We start from the raw sequence: 18,521 nt of genomic DNA, 5'->3' as shown, positions 1-18,521 counted from the left end.
ACAACAGAGTATCAAAATAAGGAATTTGAAAATTTCATGTTAAAAATTCTCATTATTATTCCAATTTCAAATATTTTTAAATAATTAAAGTTGTTTATCTTTTGTAGAAGGTAGGAAGATGAACAGATAAACTGACAGATTGCTCCAAGAAAATTAACTAGAAATTTTATTATAAATTCAAAATAAATGCTTCAGAATTTCTTACCTTTTTTTTAATATTACAGTTCCAGAAATTCAACATCAAGAACGGTTTTGATCCTTTTCTAAGGAATATAAACAACAAAATGTCAGTCAGAAAAAGGAAAGACCAAGATATGTTCAAATGTGGAACTATTTTAAGTGCAGAGGTGATAGAACATGAAGACCAAGACCCTCCTTACCCAATACATTCAAAAACTTCAAGACCTGCAGATAAAATCAGGCCCCATAATCTTGATATCACCTCAATAAAGACTTCAGACACCAATAATAAGTTAGCCAGTGATCCTGGTATCACCACAGTAAAGACTTCAGATCCTAAGAATAAATTAGCTGGTGATCCAAGTATCATCACAATAAAAGCTTTAGACTCTAATAATAATTTAGCCCATCATCCTGGTATTGCCCCAGTAAAGGCTTTAGATAATAAGTTAAAGGAAAGACTACCAAATGTATCTCTACCAAACTTTGAAGGAGAACCATCAATGACTGGACAAGTAAACATCAATAGATGTCGCCTCTCAAAATCATTAAGTCTTACCTCCCACATAGAAAAGTTAAAACAATCAATGGTGCTCAAGTCAATTTTGAGTAAAAATCTGCAAGACCTTTCTGATAGATTATTTTCTACATCAGACATTGCTGTGGACACTGAAGCAAGAAAGAAATGTCATAGTTCTCCACTTCTGAGTGTTCATGATAAACGACCAAGTAGTTTGGAAGGCAAAGTATTTGAAAAAAATCAAGATATAAATAGATGGCTTTCAGAAGGAGGCATTTTAAATTCAAACTCTCTTTTAAGTCAAATAATTAAGGATATTACCGTAGATTCACTTTCAGAAGGTGGAACAGGAAATTCTCCAGAGGTGAAAGAGGAACTTGTTTCTGAAAAACATTCAGAGGCTGGTGAGATAGATTTTCCAATTAAAAAAAAGAGTAGTTTCAAAAAGAAACATTTAAAAAGTGAAGTGTCTAGCTCTAAACCAGATTTGAATAGGCTTGTACATGATTATGTTATAAAGCAAATATTCACTGCATCAATCTTCTCAGAGCTGGGGATAGGAGCGAAAGAACTGAATGAGACACAGACAAACTCATGGAGTCAATTATCCACAGCTTGGGAGAATATGTCTTCCAATGGTCTTGTTCACTTTGAAGAAAACAATAATGAAATAGAATTTCTGCCAGCCAAATCTGTTATAAGTCAGATAATACAAGCATTTCCTGTAGATACTCTTTTAGAATCAGGGATAATCAAAGTGATAGAATTAGATAAGGAATACCAAAAGAGTCTTTTGCTGGATACAGAAGCAGCTTTTGCTGAAGAAAAGCCAAAGTATTCCACAGAGTATTATTCAGAAATCAAAAGCAAAACAGAACAACCTCTTGCAGAGCAGAATATACCCATCATTCACAAAGATGCCACTTTTTCTTTTAATAAAGTTGAATTCATAGACAAAGGCCAAAATACATCCCCACAAGATTCAAAATATCAATTAAAACCAGATAAAAAAACATGTGTGCCAAGTAATGGTCAGAAGCTTGATAGAGAAGAAAATGATCTAAGTTCTACTTTAGAAAATTTAAGTAACTCATTAATGGATAAACTTAATGACTCTGATATAATAATGTTAAAATCATTTTTGAAAAACATATTTAATGTTTTTTTCAAATATAGTCAATCCAAAAACAGACAAACAGAAGAAGAATTAGAAAGACTAATTGAACATCCCTTTCCAACTAAGAGAGAAGACCTTGAAGAAATCAAAGAGAATTTTGATAAAGCAAACAAATTAGACAGAAAACCTATTTTGAGTCCAAAACTGCGTGTATTTCTCGAAGAACTCTCGGAGTCAGAAATAAAAAATTTAAAATCTGAATTAAGTAAACATATCCAGCATTACCTTGTAGAAAAGCTTTCAGAATCAGGACATATCACCAAAGAGGACTTACCAACAATCTATCAAAATCTATGTTTGATGAATGAGAAAGCAGAACCAAAGGGGCAAAATGTATTTCTGGAGAAATATTCAGAAACTGTAAAAGAAATCATGTCTTTTGTAAATAACTTTAATCATTATTTCATAGACAAACATTTAGAAATAAAGCTAAAATCTTTTTTAAATGAAATTCTCCAAAACTATTTCCTAAAAAACCTTTCAGACAACAGTTTATTTAGAGAGAGAGAATCTGAACCTATACATTCAAACATATCTTCTCTAAGAGCTAAAAGTGCCTCAATATCTATTTGCAAATTAAGACAAGATATTTCAAGAGGGAGTTTTGGTAGTAGGCTTGAAATAAACATGAAATATCCTTTAAATAAATCTCTACAAAACTATCTTACAGCTTTATCAGAAAATGAACTCTTAGATCTAAAAGCTGATTTAAGAAAACACCTCCAGGGCCTTTTTATAGAAAACCTGTCAAAATCAGGACAAATCTCAGAAAGGCAATTAGACGAGATCAGCCAGCACATAAATACGATTAATTCTAGTGCCTTGCCATTAAAATGTATAAAGCCAGATTTGTCTTTAAGAGATGAAAATCGATTTATGGAGGAGTGTTCAGAAAAGCAAAATAAATATTCAAAAATTACTCAGAAAACCACTTTACAAAAGTTTCCTGAGGATAGACTTGTAGAAATAGAGTTGTCCAGGAAGGAAGAAAAGAAACCCAGCTCCTTACAGAGTTTTAAAGAGAGTTCACCAATAATGAAGGAACAGAAAAGACATCCTACAGCACCTAAAACACTGAGTTTAATTAAGGTACAACCATCCAACAAAAATACCCAGGTGATTCCATTAAATAAGTCATCAGAAAGACTTATGGATATAGTGCTTAAGAAACAAAGGAAAGAACATGGTTTTATGCAGCCTCCTCAAGCAGAAAATTTTGATTTTAAAACAGAGATTCGAGATCCACATAGTTGGAGTGATAAATCAAAAATAACTCAACCAAATTCTTGCTTTGAAAAGACACTGAAAACAAAGTCCCTTGACAAAAAGGAACACAGTAACACTTATAAATTGATAGTACAGGAAAAACCTGAAGCAATACTGTCATGGTATCCAAGAATTCCTAATTGTAAGATGTCAAATGAAGATGAGGAACCCATAAACAAATTCACTTTTCCTTCTAGACATTATAACACTTTAACTCGGCCTAATTCAGAGGCTGGAGAGGAATCAAAATTAGAAGAACAGTATCGTCAGAGATTGAGAGGAAATAATAATAATAATAAAAAACAACATTTTTTAACATTTTCACATAACAGAGAGGAAATAGAAACTCTTTATATAAAACCAAACGAACTTTGCTATGAAAAATGTGCCAAAGTCCCTGAATTACAGTTTCTTAAAGTTTTGGTAGCTGAGAAAAACTCAAAACCATCCCTCTTCCCAGAAGTATTAAAAAGAGAAAATCTAAAGCCCAAAGTCCGAAAAGAAAGAGACCATGTCAACAAACAAAAAAAGACACTTAACAAGATAGTTAGTACATTACCAACCACACTGCCCACCACAAGAATTCTAAGAAAATCTGTTCCAAGGACATTGCTTCATTGGACTGCAAGAAGAACTATACATGTAATAATGTTTTTCTAATAAGTCTTTTATTCCTGTATTTGACAAAGTTGTTAGATACTCTAGAGTATATGTGTATGCGTATTTGTTGACCTTTACTGCCCCAAGACATACAGACCTCTACATTTATTTTTATTTATTTATTTATTTGTCTTTTTGCCTTTTCTAGGGCCACTCCCACAGCATATGGAGGTTCCCAGGCTAGGGGTCTAATCAGAGCTGTTGCTGCTGGCCTACACCAGAGCCATAGCAACGCCAGATCCGAGCCGTGTCTGTGACCTACACCACAGCTCACGGCAATGCTGGATCCTTAACCCACTGAGCAAGGCCAGGGATCAAACCCACAACCTCCTGATTCCTAGTTGGATTTGTTAACCACTGAGCCATGATGGGAATTCCTACAGACCTCTACATTTAAAAAATTCTCCTGACATTCCAATATCACCTCATCTCATTCAAAATGCAATCAGAAATCAAGGGACTGTTAACACAGTTAATGACTTTGTATAAAATAGATAAAGGAGACCCACAGAGCACAAATTAGAAAAAAAACACTCTTTCCTCCAGGCAGACTCTTAAGGCTGGCACAGCCTGGACCGGACAGTTCTGTCTTCAGAGAACTGGCTGTTTCAGCCCTGACTCACCCCTCAGCCAGGGGCTGTTGGTAGCCTGAACAACCATTGGTAGTGGCTGTTTACTATACAAAGGCTGGGATTGTCTTTTCATGCAGATGCAGATACAAATATAAATATTTAGTCTTTTTTCAGATCACTGAATTATCCTTGTTTTAGTAAACAAATATGAAGCTCCTATTATGTGCCAATTATTCTGCTAAGCAATAGAGATATGCAAAATTTACAATCTCAATTATTAATTGTAAAATATTAATTTAACTTCTACTCTTGGAGTTCCCATTGTGGCTCAGTGGAAACAAACCCAGCTAGTATCCATGAGGTTGTGGGTTCTATCCCTGGCCTTTCTCAGTTAGTTAAATGATCCAGCATTGCCGGGAGCTACAGCATATGTCAGACACATGGCTTGAATCCAGTGTTGCTGTAGCCGGCCAATTCGACCCCTAGCCCAGGAACTTCCATATGCCATAGGTGTGGCACTAAAAAGCAAAACAAACAAAAAAAACCCAAACAACAACAACAAAAACAAAAAAACTGAAACAAACAAAAGCCTTCTACTCTTTTCTTTCATCACTATCCCTCTGTCATATCATGGCTAGGAAAGATGGGCATTCAAATCTATTTTTTAATATTAACATAAAACAATTAGGAAAATAAATCTACTAGACTTTATGAAAACGATTCAAAAGCAAAGTTAAAAATCTAGGAATGGGAGTTCCCATCGTGGCGCAGTGGTTAACGAATCCAACTAGGAACCATGAGGTTGCAGGTTCGGTCCCTGGCCTTGCTCAGTGGGTTAAGGATCCAGCATTGCCATGAGCTGTGGTGTAAGTCGCAGACGTGGCTCGGATCCCGTGTTGCTGTGGCTCTGGAGTAGGCTGGCGGCTATAGCTCCAATTAGACCCCTAGCCTGGGAACCTCCATATGCCGAGGGAGCAGCCCTAGAAAAGGCGAAAAAAACAAACAAAAAATGTAGGAATGGAAGGGACTTATTTCAACATTCTGACTACTACTCTTCTCTTAGTATATATAAATAGGCACTACCCACAGTTGGGAAAACTCACAAACTCTAAAATGATATTATGTTGATAATTTAATGTAACTCACTCTATCTTTGAATGAGAAAACATATCTAATTTCAGAATAATTGCTTTGAACTGGTTTTCCATGGTAAAGCAAATTATTTGCTTTAGTAAATAGTAAAGCAAATTAGTAGCAGGGCAAATATTATCTAATACAGTTTATTCTCTCAACTTTGAATTCCTTTTTTTTTTTTTGTCTTTTTGCTATTTCTTTGGGCTGCTCCTGCGGCATATGGAGGTTCCCAGGCTAGGGGTCAAATCGGAGCTGTAGCTGCCAGCCTCCGCCAGAGCCACAGCAATGCGGGATCCGAGCCGTGTCTGCAACCTACACCACAGCCCACGGCAACGCCTGGATCGTTAACCCACTGAGCAAGGGCAGGGATCGAACCCGCAACCTCATGGTTCCTAGTCGGATCTGTTAACCACTGCGCCACGACGGGAACTCCTGAATTCCCTTTTCTAAATTCAGTAATAGTAGGTGCATGTGTGTGTGTATGTGAGTGTGCATGCACTCACATGCACACATGTATGTACAAATAAAGAAAAGGAAGTAGAAGATGGGTTCATAGTTTTTGGAAAGGAAAGATTTTCCCAAGTTCTTTCATATAAGCAGAATCTTTAATATCACTTTTCCAAGCAAAATAAGAAATTGTGTTTATGTTATATGGTATGGGATCATATAGGATCTCAGAACTCTTATCCTAAGAGTGGGCAAGGGAGATAGTTATCTTTTATTTCTCCCTGTTAAACCACCAGTACCTACACTTTTCTCTTTGGTGAAATTGACAACAGAATTGAGAGGGCATTTTCCAGGTCCCCAGAAAGACTTGCTCACCTCATTCTCTAAAGTCCGGGAAATCTCCCAAAACAATCAAAGTAGAAGAAAGAGAAATTGAGTTGAAGGAACTTCCAGAAAAATAACCAGTGGTGTGGTCTCCGTGCCCTCCCAGGGGCACTCAAGCAGTTATGTCAACTTCGAAGCAAAAAGTATGTGACTCACCAGTATAGCAGAAATTCCCTTCATAATGTGGCTTACCTAATTGTTTCCATGTACATAAGAGGGAAAAGAAAAAATGTTTACTTACAAATGCAGGCCAAAATGTAGACTCTTCCTACTTGCTTTTTGGTACATCTTCTCTCTTGCTGCCCTGTTTCTTAGTCCTGCCCAAGTTCCTCCTACCTTCCAATTCCATTGATCCACTCCCACCTTCTCTCCACATCAAAACAGGCCCATTCCCTTGGTGTGGCCATCACTGCAGCACATCAAGGGACAAACTTCTCAAACTAATTTGAGAAAAGATTAATAACTCCTATGAGTACATGCAAATTATATTTTTATCATAAAATATAAAATTGAAAAAAAAAGTTAAAGCCCATAATTCCACCACAATCATCATTTTAAAAATTATTTTGGTGTATATCCTTCCAGTTATTTTCCTAAATGTTTTACTTGTTTAGTCTCAGAATGTACACAAAAATGTTTAATATTTTAGTATAAACATCATAACCATACTCTTAGATGCTGGGCTCTGTGTGTGTGTATGTATATTAAAGAAGGTGTTTTATTAAAGAATGAAAGCATTGATGATATAAAAAGTAAAAGTTCATAAATTATATTTGGGGTTGGGGAAGAGATATTTTGGAGGAGAATGATAGGAGGGTTGGCTTTGTGCAGGAGTCCAACCTCTAAGAATATCTTCCCTAAGATTTTCTGGCTTCCAGCTTCATATCTACCATCCCTTTTGAAATAACAGATCCTTTTAAACAATAGGATTTTTAAAGTATTGTTTTTATGGTATCAATGGCAGACACTGAGTATAGGGTCTAAATTTGGGGACAGCCTATGAAATATCTGAATGCTCTTATTCTTTGCTAATATGACAAACTTTATTTCTTATAAATCTAAAATGTACTTTTAAGAAACTTAACTCACCAACATGATCTTTTATCTTTAATATTTAGGATTGTTCAGATAGATTTGAGGATTTACATGTGACTTCATTTAAGCATCTTGAAAAAGTGAAATCAAGAGCAAGGCTAGGAAGGAGCCCAGATGACAGCCATAATCACTTAAAATGTACTACAAGACCATATACTGCTCCAGAGATTAACAAACGAGGAGAAAGCTATACTGGAAAATTTAAAAGTCCTCGAATGGTTTCAGCAGGCTTAGTTCATATAAATGATCCAGTCTCAGATTATGAAAACCACAAAATGCGACCAAAAAAAAATTAAAAGAGAATACTGGAAAATGTTCACTCATTTGTGATATTATCCAAATGTTAAACAGTTCAGAATGATATGTGAAGCCAACAGACAGAATATCATTCCTCCAATTAACAAAATGGTTTGGAAATCTGTCTTTTGTGTGATAGAATTTGGTAACCAAATTTCATCTTGTTGGAACCATTTTGTTTTAATTAAAATAAAAAAGAAACTATCTTGATGTAAATGCATTTTTGTTTATGAACCTTAGGGAACAAACATTAATACAAATTCATTAGTGAAGTTTTATTTCCCAGGTCTTCCCCCTTTTCACAATATAACAATAGCACTCCAGAGTTCTCTGGATTCCCAAATCTTTGCTATGCTCTAAATTATCCCTGACCACCCAGTTTTCATGCTATTTGCAGTTATGTTTATTTAGCCTTTTGTTATGAATATACTTGAACTCTTCAGCTCTAGATTCAACAGTATGCAATTCAGTGGGCCTGTAGAACATCTATTAATTTCAATGTCATCTGATAATACAACTTTTTACACTATAAGAATAATAAAGAACAAGTTTAATACTGCTGATTCCTGAGGTTTCTAATACACTGGAGAGACTTTCTAACTTGAAAAAGTATGAAATGGCCTCTTTAATAACAAAACCTGGGAAGAAACTGTATAAAACTGCTTTAAAAAGTACCTAGCTGTGAAACAGGATTAAGGTGGAGGAATAGAAGGACTGGAGCTCAACTTCACTCCTAAAAACAACAAAATTACAACCAAATGCTGAGCAATCTTCAACCAAATTGATGAGAAACTTTCAAAAAGATATCCTACTCCAGAAGACAAAGAGGAAGCCACATCAAGAAGTAGGAGGGGCAATTACATGATATAAGCAACCCCATACCTCCCGGATGAGAAGCCCCACAGACTGGAAATAACTGTATTACAGAGACTCACCTACTTGAGCTCCACATCAAGTCCCCATGCCTGGGGATCTGGCATTGGAAGAAAGCCCCCAGAGCATCTGGCATTGAAGGCCAGTGGGGCTTGTGCGCAGGAGCTCCATGGGATGGGGGAAACTGAAACCCCATTCTTAAAAGGTGCTCACAGACTTTCACATGCACTGGGTCCCAAGGCAAAGTAAAATCTCCATAGGAAACTGGGTCAGACCTGACTGCAGTTCTTGGAGGACCTCTTGGGAAAACAGGGGGTGAATGTGTCTTGTTATGGAGAAAGGACATTGGAAACAACGCTCTTAAGAATATTCATTAGCTTATGTTTCTCTGGAGGTGGCCATTTTGGGAAAACCCGGCCCCACTCATCAGCACTGAGAGGCCCCAGGCCAAACAATAATCCAGGTGGGATCACAGCACCACCCACCAGGAAACAGGCTGCCTAAAGACCCCCCAGGCATACAGCCACCTCTAATCTCACCCAGAGACAAAGCCCCACCCACTAGAGGGATTAGAATCAGCTCCACCTACCAGTGGGCAGGCATCAGTCCCTCCCATCAGGAAGCCTATCGCAAGCCCCGTACCAACTTCAGCCAAAAGGGGGGCAGACACCAGAACTAAGAGAGGCTACAACTCAATTATTTGTAAAAAGGTCACCACACCAAAAACCTATAAAAATGAAAAGACAGAGAACTATAACTCGGATAAGAGAGAAAGAAAAAACCCCAGAAAAACAGCTAAGTGATCAGGAGATTCTCAGCCTCCAGGAAAAAGACCTTAGACTGTTAATGCCAAAGATGATGCAAAACATTGGAAATAAACTGGAGGCAAAGATGGATAACTTACAGGAAACACTGAGCAAAGAGATACGAGATATAAAACTTAAGCAAGAAGAGATGCAACATACAATAACTGAAATAAATTCACTAGAAGCAGCTAACAGTAGAATACAGAAGGCAGAAGTGAGGTGGAGGACAGATCAGTGGAAATCAAGGATGTGGAACAGAAAAGAAAAAAAAGATTGAAAACAAATGAAGAGAGTCTCATAGAGAACTCTGGGATAACATTAAATGCACCAACATCTGTATTATAGGGGTGCCAGAAGAAGAGAGAGAGAAAAGGACAGTAAAAATATTTGAATAGATAATAGCTGAAAACTTCCCTACCATGGGAAAGGAACCACTCACTCAAATCCAGGAAGCACAACAAATACCATACAAAATAAACCCAAGGAGGAACACCCCGAGGCACATACTAATCAAACTGACCAAAATTAAAGATCAAGAGAAAATCTTGAAAGCAGCTAGGGAAAAGAAACAACATACAAGAGAACCGCAATAAAGTTATTGGCAGATTTTTCAGCAGAAACACTGCAGGCCAGAAGGGAGTGGCTTGATATACTTAACTTGATGAAAGGAAAAAAACATCCAACCAAGATTACTTTACCTAGCAAGGCTCTCATTCAGATTTGAAGGAGAAATCAAAAGCTTCACAGATAAGCAAAAGCTAAGGGAACTCAGGAATACTAAACCAGCTTCACAACAAATACTAAACGAACTTCTCTAGGCAGAAAAGAAAAGGCTGCAACCAGAAACAAAAATACCACAAATGACAAGGCTGACCAGTAAAGGTATATATACAGTAAAGGTACGAAATCATCCACCAAAATCAGAAATCATGAGAAGAGGAGGGTACAAATGCAGGACACTGGAGATGCACTTACAATTAAGAGACCAACAACTTAAAACAATCTCGGGTATATATGTATATAGACTCTTATATCAAAACCTCAGAGTAATTGCAAACCAAAAATCTACAATTGATATACAAATAAGAAAAATCAACTCAAATACAACACTAAAGACAGTCATAAAACCACAAGAGGAGGGAACAAGAGAAGAAGAGAAGAAAAAAGAGCAACAAAACAAATCCACAGCAATTAATAAAGTGGCAGTAAGAACATATATATCAATAATTACCTTAACTGTTAATTGGATAAATGCCCCAAACAAAAAACATAGGCTGGCTGAATGGATACAAAAACAAAACCCATATATATATATATATATATATATATATATGCAGTCTTCAGGAGACCCACTTCACTTCTAGGGACACATACAAATTGAAAGTGAGAGGATGGAACAAAATATTCCATGCAAATGGAAATCAAAAGAAAGCTAGAGTAGCAATACTCTTATCAGACAAAATAGACCTTAAAATGAAGAATATTTTAAGAGATAAGGAAGGACAGTACATAATGATCAAAGGATCAACTGAAGAAGATATAACTATTTTAAATATCTACACACCCAACATAGGTTCACCACAAGATAGGCAACTACTAACAACCTTAAAAAACAAATTGACAATAACACAATAATAGTGGGGGACTTTAACACCTCACTTACAGCAGTGGACAGATCATCCAGACAGAAAATCAATAAGGAAACACAGGCCCTGAATGAAGCATTGGACCAGATGGACTTAATAGATATTTGTAGGACATGCCATCCAAAAGCAACAGAATACACATTCTTCTCAAGTGCACATGGAACATTCTCTAAGATTGATCACATCCTGGGCTACAAATCAAGCCTCGGTAACTTTAAGAAAATTGAAATCACATTAAGCATCTTTTCCAACCACAACGCTATATGACTGGTGATCAACAAGAAAAAAATGGCAAAAAACACAAAGATGTGGATACTAAACAACATGCTACTAAACAACTAATGGATCACTGAAGAAATAAAAGAATAAATTAAAAAAATACCTAGAAGCAAATGACAACAAAGATATGACACTCCAAAACCTATGGGATGCAGCAAAAGCTGTTCTAAGAGGAAAGTTTATAGCAATACAACCCTACCTCAGGAAACAAGAAAAAGCTCAAATAAACAAGCTAACTTTACATCTAAAGCAGCTGGAGAGAGAACAGACAAGACCTAAAGTTAGTAGGAGGAAAGAAATAAAGATCAGAGCAGAAATCAATGAAATAGAAACAAAGAAAACCATAGAAAAGATCAATGAAACTAAAAGCTGGTTATTTGAAAAGATCAACAAAATTGATAAGCCCTAAGCCAGACTTATCAAGAAAAAGTACCTAGCTGGGAGTTCCCATCACGGCATATGGAAATGAATACAACTAGGAACACTGAGGTTGTGGGTTCGATCCCTGGCCTGGCTCAGTGGGTTAAGGATCTGGTGTTGTCGTGAGCTGTGGTATAGGTTGCAGATGTGGCTCAGATCCTGTATTGCTATGGCTGTGGGCAGTAGCTGTAGCTCCAATTCAACCCCTAGCCTGGGAACCTCCACATGCCATGGGTGTGGCCTTAAAAAGCCAAAAAAAAAAAAAAAAGAAAAGAAAAGAAAAGAAAAAAGGACCTAGCTGGGAGGGGATGGGATCAAGATGGCAGAGGAGTAGGATGTTGCACTCATTTTCTCCCACACATACATCAAAAAGAATAAAATCTACATACAAATGATTCACACAGAACATCTATTAAATGCTGGCATAAGACCTCAGACCTCCCAAAACTGCAAGAAACCCTCCACATAACTCAGTAGAACAAAAGGAAAGAGAGCAAGAAGCGATGAAAAGGAATCAGGATGGGGCCAGCACTCCTGAGAGGAAGCTGTGAAAGAGGAAAGGAATCACACCCTGGAAGAACACCTAACTGATGGGGAGATCAGCTAGGATGGAGGGGTAGCCTCAAAGCCTCAGAGAAAAGTGCAGCAGCCAGCCAGAGGAGGGCAAAGCAGAGAGAAAGCCACTCAGATCTTTGCTACCACAACCCAGGACATCACAGCCTGATACACTAGGGCAGGGGCTGCATGCTGAGACTCAGGTTTTGGAGGTCAGTTCTGGGGAGAGGACTAGGACTGACTGTGTGGAGTCAGCCTGTACAGCTAGGGAGAGGAGTGCCAAGGGCTGAGGAGCAGTGCACCACAGCTGAGGGAGTGAGGTAGGAGGCCTGGGCCTGCCAGAGAAGCAAGGCATCATTGTTAGGGAGGGTGAGAGGAGGAGGAATGGGACCGCCATAGGAACAACTTTCTCTGCAAATATACAGGCTCTCAGGCAGTGGGGTGCCTCTTGCATGGGCTAGAGGAATGAACACAAACTGCCACAGCCATCTCACACTCCCGAGTTGGGCATAGCCCACCCCCACTAAAGGTCACATGAATAGGAACTGCTTGCAACCCAGTCACCTCAGGTCACTGCCAAGGAGGGCTCTGCAACTGAGTACCACCTGTTGCTCTCATCCATCTGGAAATATACGTGGCCTGCTGTTGAGGCTAAGGGCTATAGACACCTCCCCCCCGAGAGTCACTGCCACTGCCCAGGCCCCTGAAACCAGGAACAGCCTGCTCCCCCCACCTTCCTGAGTGTCCTCATCGCTACCAAGGCCTGGCAACCAGGTCCTGCCCATTGCCCTCAGCTCCCTGGAAACACGTGCAGGCTATATACCTGCTCACCTCCTGTCAAGTAAACAGTGGCCTGCACACACTAAAGAAAGAGATAACAAGCATCCAAACCAAAAGCATCCCTCATGTCAAAAAAAAAAAAAAAAGGGAGTTCCCATCGTAGCTCAGTGGTTAACGAATCCAACTAGGAATCATGCAGTTGTGGGTTCAATCCCTGGTCTCGCTCAGTGGGTTAAGGATCCGATATTGCCCTGACCTGTGGTGTAGGTTGCAGATGTGGCTTGGATCTGGTGTTGCTGTGGCTCTGGGATAGGCCAGTGGCTACAGCTCCAACTGGACCCCTAGCCTGGGAACCTCCATATGCTGCAGGGGTGGCCCTAGAGAAGACGAAAAAAGACCAAAAAAAAAAAAAAAAGAGTAAGCCCTCACAAGCCACCCAGGGACCCTCCCACATATAAACAGCACTCCAAGACTACAGTAGATAATTGTTTTCCTTAAACTCATATAAGAAAAATACAAGCAAATGAAACAGAAGAACAATTCCCAGTTGTAAAAGAAAAGGAAAATTCCCCAGAAGGAACAAACAATGAAACAGACTTCTGCCACCTAACAAACACCAAGTTTAAAAAGGAGGTAATGAAAATACTGAAGGAATTAAGAACAGATATCAAAAATAACACAGATTATTTTAAAAAGGAACTAGAAACAATAAGGAGGAGACAAGAAAAATTTAAAAATTCATTTGTAGAGACAAAGCTGAATTAAAGGCAGTGAACAACGAATGATGACTTGGAAGACAGAATAATGGAAAAGAATCACCTAAACAGGACAGCAGACAGAAAACTAAATGAAAAAACATGAAAGCAATATAAGAGATCTATGGGATAATATAAAGTGGGCCAATCTACATAGGGATTCCAGAAGGAGAAGAAAAAATAAAGGGGATTGATGAGTTCCCGTGGTGGCTCAGTGGTTAACAAATCTGACTAGGAACCATGAGGTTGCAGCTTCAATCCCTGGCCTTGAGCTGTGGTGTAGGTAACAGACGTGGCTCGGATCTCCAAGTTGCTGTGGCTCTGGCATAGGCCGGTGGCTGTAGCTCCGATTGGACCCCAAGCCTGGGAACCTCCAAATGCCACGAGAGTGGCCCAAGAAATGGCAAAGACACACACACACACACAAAAGGTGGGGGGGGGGGATTGAAAATGCATTTGAAGAAATTATGGCTGAAAACTTCCCCAAACTAAAGAATGAAACAGATACTCAAATACAGGAATCACAAATGGCCCCAAACAAGCTTAACCCAAACAGAACTATACCAAGACATATCATAATAAAAATGGCAAAAGTTAAAGATAAGGAGAGGATCCTAAAGGCAGCAAGAGAAAAACAAAGAGATAATTATAAGGCAAACCCCATAAGGCTATCAGTTGATTTCTCTGCAGAAACACTGCAGGCCAGAAGAGAGTGGCAAAATATATTCAAAGTTCTAAAAAAGAAAAAGTTTTTAATAAAATGGTAATAACACACATATCAATAATTACCTTAAATATAAATGGACTAAGTGCCCCAATCAAAAGACACAGACTGGCTGAATGGATTCAAAAACAAGACCCATATATTTTCTACCTTCAAGAGAACCACTTCAGTTCTAGGGACACAAACAAATAGAAAATGAGAGGATAGAAGAAAATATCCCATGAAAATGGAAATCAAAGAAAAGTGGAGTAGCAAACTCATATCAGACAAAATAGACCTTAAAACAAAGAATATTATGAAACAAAGGTTTTTATATAATGATCAAAGGATGAATACAAGAAGAAGATATAACAATTATAAATATATACACACCCAATGTAGGATCACAACAACATATAAGGCAACTGCTAACATTAAAAGGAGAAATTGACAATAACACAAAAGCAGGGGACTTTAATACCCCACTTATAGCAATGGACAAATCATAGACAGAAAATCAACAAGGAAACACAGGCCTTAAATGATGCATTCAACCAGATGGACTTAACAGATATTTATAGAATATTCCACCCAAAAGCAGCAGAATACACATTTTTCTCAAATGCACACAGAACATGCTCTAGGATAGATCACATTCTGGGCCAAAAATCAAACCTCAGTAAATTTAAGAAAAAAAATTTTTTTAAATCTTTTTGCCTTTTCTGGGGCCTCGGCATATGGAGGTTCCCAGGCTAGGGGTCTAATCAGAGCTGTAGCTGCCGGCCTATGCCAGAGCCACAGCTATGCGGGACCCAAGTCACGTCTGCAACCTACACCACAGCTCCTGGCAACGCCATATCTTCAACCCACTCAGCAAGGTCAGGGATCGAACCCGCAACCTCATGGTTCCTAGTCGGATTCATTAACCACTGAGTCACAACAGGCTTAACCCTAACTCCAAATGTAAGGAAACAAATCATTTCAAGCATCTTTTCCCACCTCAATGATATAAGACTAGAAATCAAGAAAAAACTGCAAACCCCCCCCCCACAAACACGTGAAGACTAAACAACCAAAGGATCACTGAAGAAATCAAAGAGAAAGTTAAAAAATACCTAGAAGCAAATGACAATAAAGACACAACAATCCAAAACCTATGGGATGCAGTGAAAGTAGTTCTAAGAGGGAAGTTTTTAGCAATGAAAACCTACCTTAGGAAACAAGGAAAATCTCAAACAACCTAATTTTGCACCTCGAGCAAAACCCAAAGTTAGGAGAAGGAGAGAAATCATAAAGATCAGAGCAGATGTCAATGAAAAAGAAACAAAGAGAACCATAGAAAAGATCAATGAAACTAAAAACTGTTTCTTTGAAAAGAAAAAAGAACAACAAAATGATAAATCCTTAGCCAGACACATTGAGAATAAAAGAGAGGCATCAGCATTGTGGGGCAGTGGAGACGAACCCTACTAGTACCAATGAGGATGTGGGTTCAATCCTTGACCTCACTCAGTGGGTTAAGGATCTGGCATTGCCATGAGCTATGGTGTAGGTCACAGATGCTGCTTAGATCTGGTGTTGCTGTGGTGGTGGCATAGGCCAGCAGCTGTAGTTTTGATTCAACCCCTAGCCTGGGAACTTCCATATGCTAAGGGTGAGGCCCCAAAAAATGAAAAGAAAAAAAAAAAGAAAAGAAAAAAGGAGAGAACGCAAGTCAGCAAAATTAAAAACGGAAAAAAAAAGTTACAACAGACATCACAAAAAACAAAGGCTCATAAGAGTCTACTACAAGCAACTATGTGACAATACAAGGGACAACATAGAATGAACAAATTCTTAGAAAAATACAATCTTCCAAGACAAAATAAAAAGGACGAATGGACTAATCACGAGTACTAAAATTGTAACTGTGATTTAAAAACGCCAAACCAAAGTCCAGAGCCAGATGGCTTCATAGGCAAATTCTATCAAAAATTTAGAGGAGAGTTAATACCTATCCTTCTGAAACTATTCCAGGGAGCTCCCATCTTGGCACAGTGGAAACGAGTCTGACTAGAAACCATGAGGTTGCAGGTTTGATCCCTGCCTTCACTCAGTGGGTTAAGGATCTGGCATTGCCGTGAGCTGTGGTGTAGGCTGGTGGCAGCAGCTCCAATTAGACCTAGCCTGGGAGCCTCCATATGCCACAGATGCAGCCCTAAAAAGGCAAAAGCAAAAAAACAAAACAAAACAAAACAAAACAAAAAAACTATTCCAAAAAAGTGCAGCAGAAGAAACACTTCCAAACTCATTCTATGAGGCCACCATCACCCTGATACCAAAACCAGACAAAGATACCACAAAACAAAAAAAGAAAGAAAGAAAGAAAATTACAGGCCAATATCACTAATGAACATAGATTTGAAAATCTCCAACAAAATACTAGCAAACTAAATCCAGCAATAAATTAAAAGGATTTTACACTATGATCAAGTGAGATTTATCCCAGTAATGCCAGGATTTCTCAATATCTGCAAATCAATGCGTGATACACTAGAATAACAAACTGGATAAAAACAATATGATCATATCAAAAGATGCAGAAAAAGCTTTTGAAAAAATTAAATAGCAATTTCTGATAAAAACCCTCCAGAGTAGTTCCTGTCATGGCTCAGCAGTTAACAAATCTGACTAGCATCCGTGAGGACACAGGTTCGATTCCTGGCCTTGGGTTAAGGATCTGGTATTGCCATGAGCTGTGGTATAGGTTGCATATTGTGGCTTGGATCCTGTGTTGCTATGGCTGTGGTGTAGGCTAGTAGCTACAGCTCCAATTCGACCCCTTACCTGGAAACCTCCTATGCCACAGGTTCAGCCCTAAAAAGGAAAAAGAAAAAAAAAAAAAAAAACCCTCCAGAAAGTGGGTATATAGAGGGAACCTACCTCAAAACAATAAAGGCCATATATGACAAACCCCATTCTCAATGGCCAAAAGCTGAAAGAATTCCTGCTAAGATCAGGAATAAGACAATGATGTCCACTTTCATCACTACTGTTCAACACAGTTCTGGAAGTCCTAGCCAAGGCAATCAGAGAAGAAAAAGAAATAAAAGGAATCCAACTTGGAAAGGAAGAAGTTAAATTATCACTATTTGTAGATGACATGATACTATACATAGAAAATCCTAATGACACTATTAGAAAACTGTTAGAGCTCATCAATGAATTTGACAAAGTTGCAGGATACAAAGTTAATACACAGAAATATATGGCATTTCTATATACTGACAATGAAAGATGAGAAAGAGAAATTAGGGAAACAATCCCATTTACCATTGCATCAAAAAGAATAAAATACCTAGGAATACCTAAAGAGCCAAAAGATCTACACTCCGAAAAATATAAGAAGCTGATGAAAGAAATCAAAATGACACAAACAGATGACAAGATATACCATGCTCTTGGACTAGAAGAATCAATGTTGTCAAAATGACTATACTAGACAAGGCAATCTACAGATTCAATGAAATCCCCATCAGATTACCAATGGTATTTTTCACAGAACCAGAACAAAATATTTTAAAGTTTGCTTGGAAACACAGAAGACCAAGAATGGCCAAAGCCATCCTGAGAAAGAAAAATGGAGCTGGAGGAGTCAGGCTCCCCGACTTCATATCATTCTACAAGCTACAGTCATCAAAACAGTATGGTACTGGCACAAAAACAGAAATATAGATCAGTGGAACAGGATACAAAGCCTAGAATCAAACACACCTAACTATGGTCAACTACTCTATGACAAAGGAGGCAAAAAAAAAAAAAAAAAAATAGAATGGAGATAATCTAGTGCCTTCAACATATGGTAATGGGAAAACCGGACTGCTACATTAAAGGAATTAAATTAGCACACTCTCTAATACCATACTCAAAAATTAACTCAAAATGGATTAAAGACTTAAATATACAACCGGATACTATAAAACTCTTAGAGGA

General features: G+C 38.1%; 1 protein-coding gene and 2 long non-coding RNA genes across 16 annotated transcripts in view; 2 read left to right on the top strand and 1 right to left on the bottom strand.

The window, feature by feature from the left end:
- LOC146396084 (uncharacterized) overlaps positions 1-6,780 on the bottom strand; it is a 34,130-nt gene extending 27,350 nt beyond the window's left edge. For 12 of the 14 annotated variants that reach the window (XR_014828919.1, XR_014828920.1, XR_014828925.1 and 9 more), the window contains exons 1-2: positions 1,022-1,156; positions 206-263 (exon numbers count right to left, since the gene is read on the bottom strand). This is a non-coding gene — a long non-coding RNA (uncharacterized LOC146396084). Of the gene's footprint in view, positions 1-205; positions 264-1,021; positions 1,157-6,496; positions 6,533-6,581 lie in introns of those variants that run through there. The other 2 variants (XR_014828924.1, XR_014828929.1) reach the window with 2 other exon arrangements.
- The window catches only part of CATSPERT (catsper channel auxiliary subunit tau), a 144,013-nt gene extending 136,065 nt beyond the window's left edge, over positions 1-7,948 (top strand). Inside the window, 3 exon segments of the mRNA XM_021075702.2 lie at positions 225-3,785; positions 7,459-7,714; positions 7,717-7,948. Of these exon segments, the coding sequence (XP_020931361.2) occupies positions 225-3,785; positions 7,459-7,714; positions 7,717-7,796 (3,897 nt within the window). The 3' untranslated portion in view covers positions 7,797-7,948.
- The window catches only part of LOC146396078 (uncharacterized), a 1,511,729-nt gene that overhangs the window by 307,455 nt on the left and 1,185,753 nt on the right, over positions 1-18,521 (top strand). The window lies entirely within an intron of this gene.

This window comes from Sus scrofa, chromosome 15 (genome assembly GCF_054392235.1).
Source record: "Sus scrofa isolate SSC_HxYL_T2T_F1_AM1 chromosome 15, Sscrofa_HxYL_maternal_Yorkshire_Landrace_v2.0, whole genome shotgun sequence".
Lineage (NCBI taxonomy): Eukaryota > Metazoa > Chordata > Mammalia > Artiodactyla > Suidae > Sus > Sus scrofa.
Note: the sequence above shows the minus strand (reverse complement) of the source record. Positions and strands in the feature narration are given on the sequence as shown.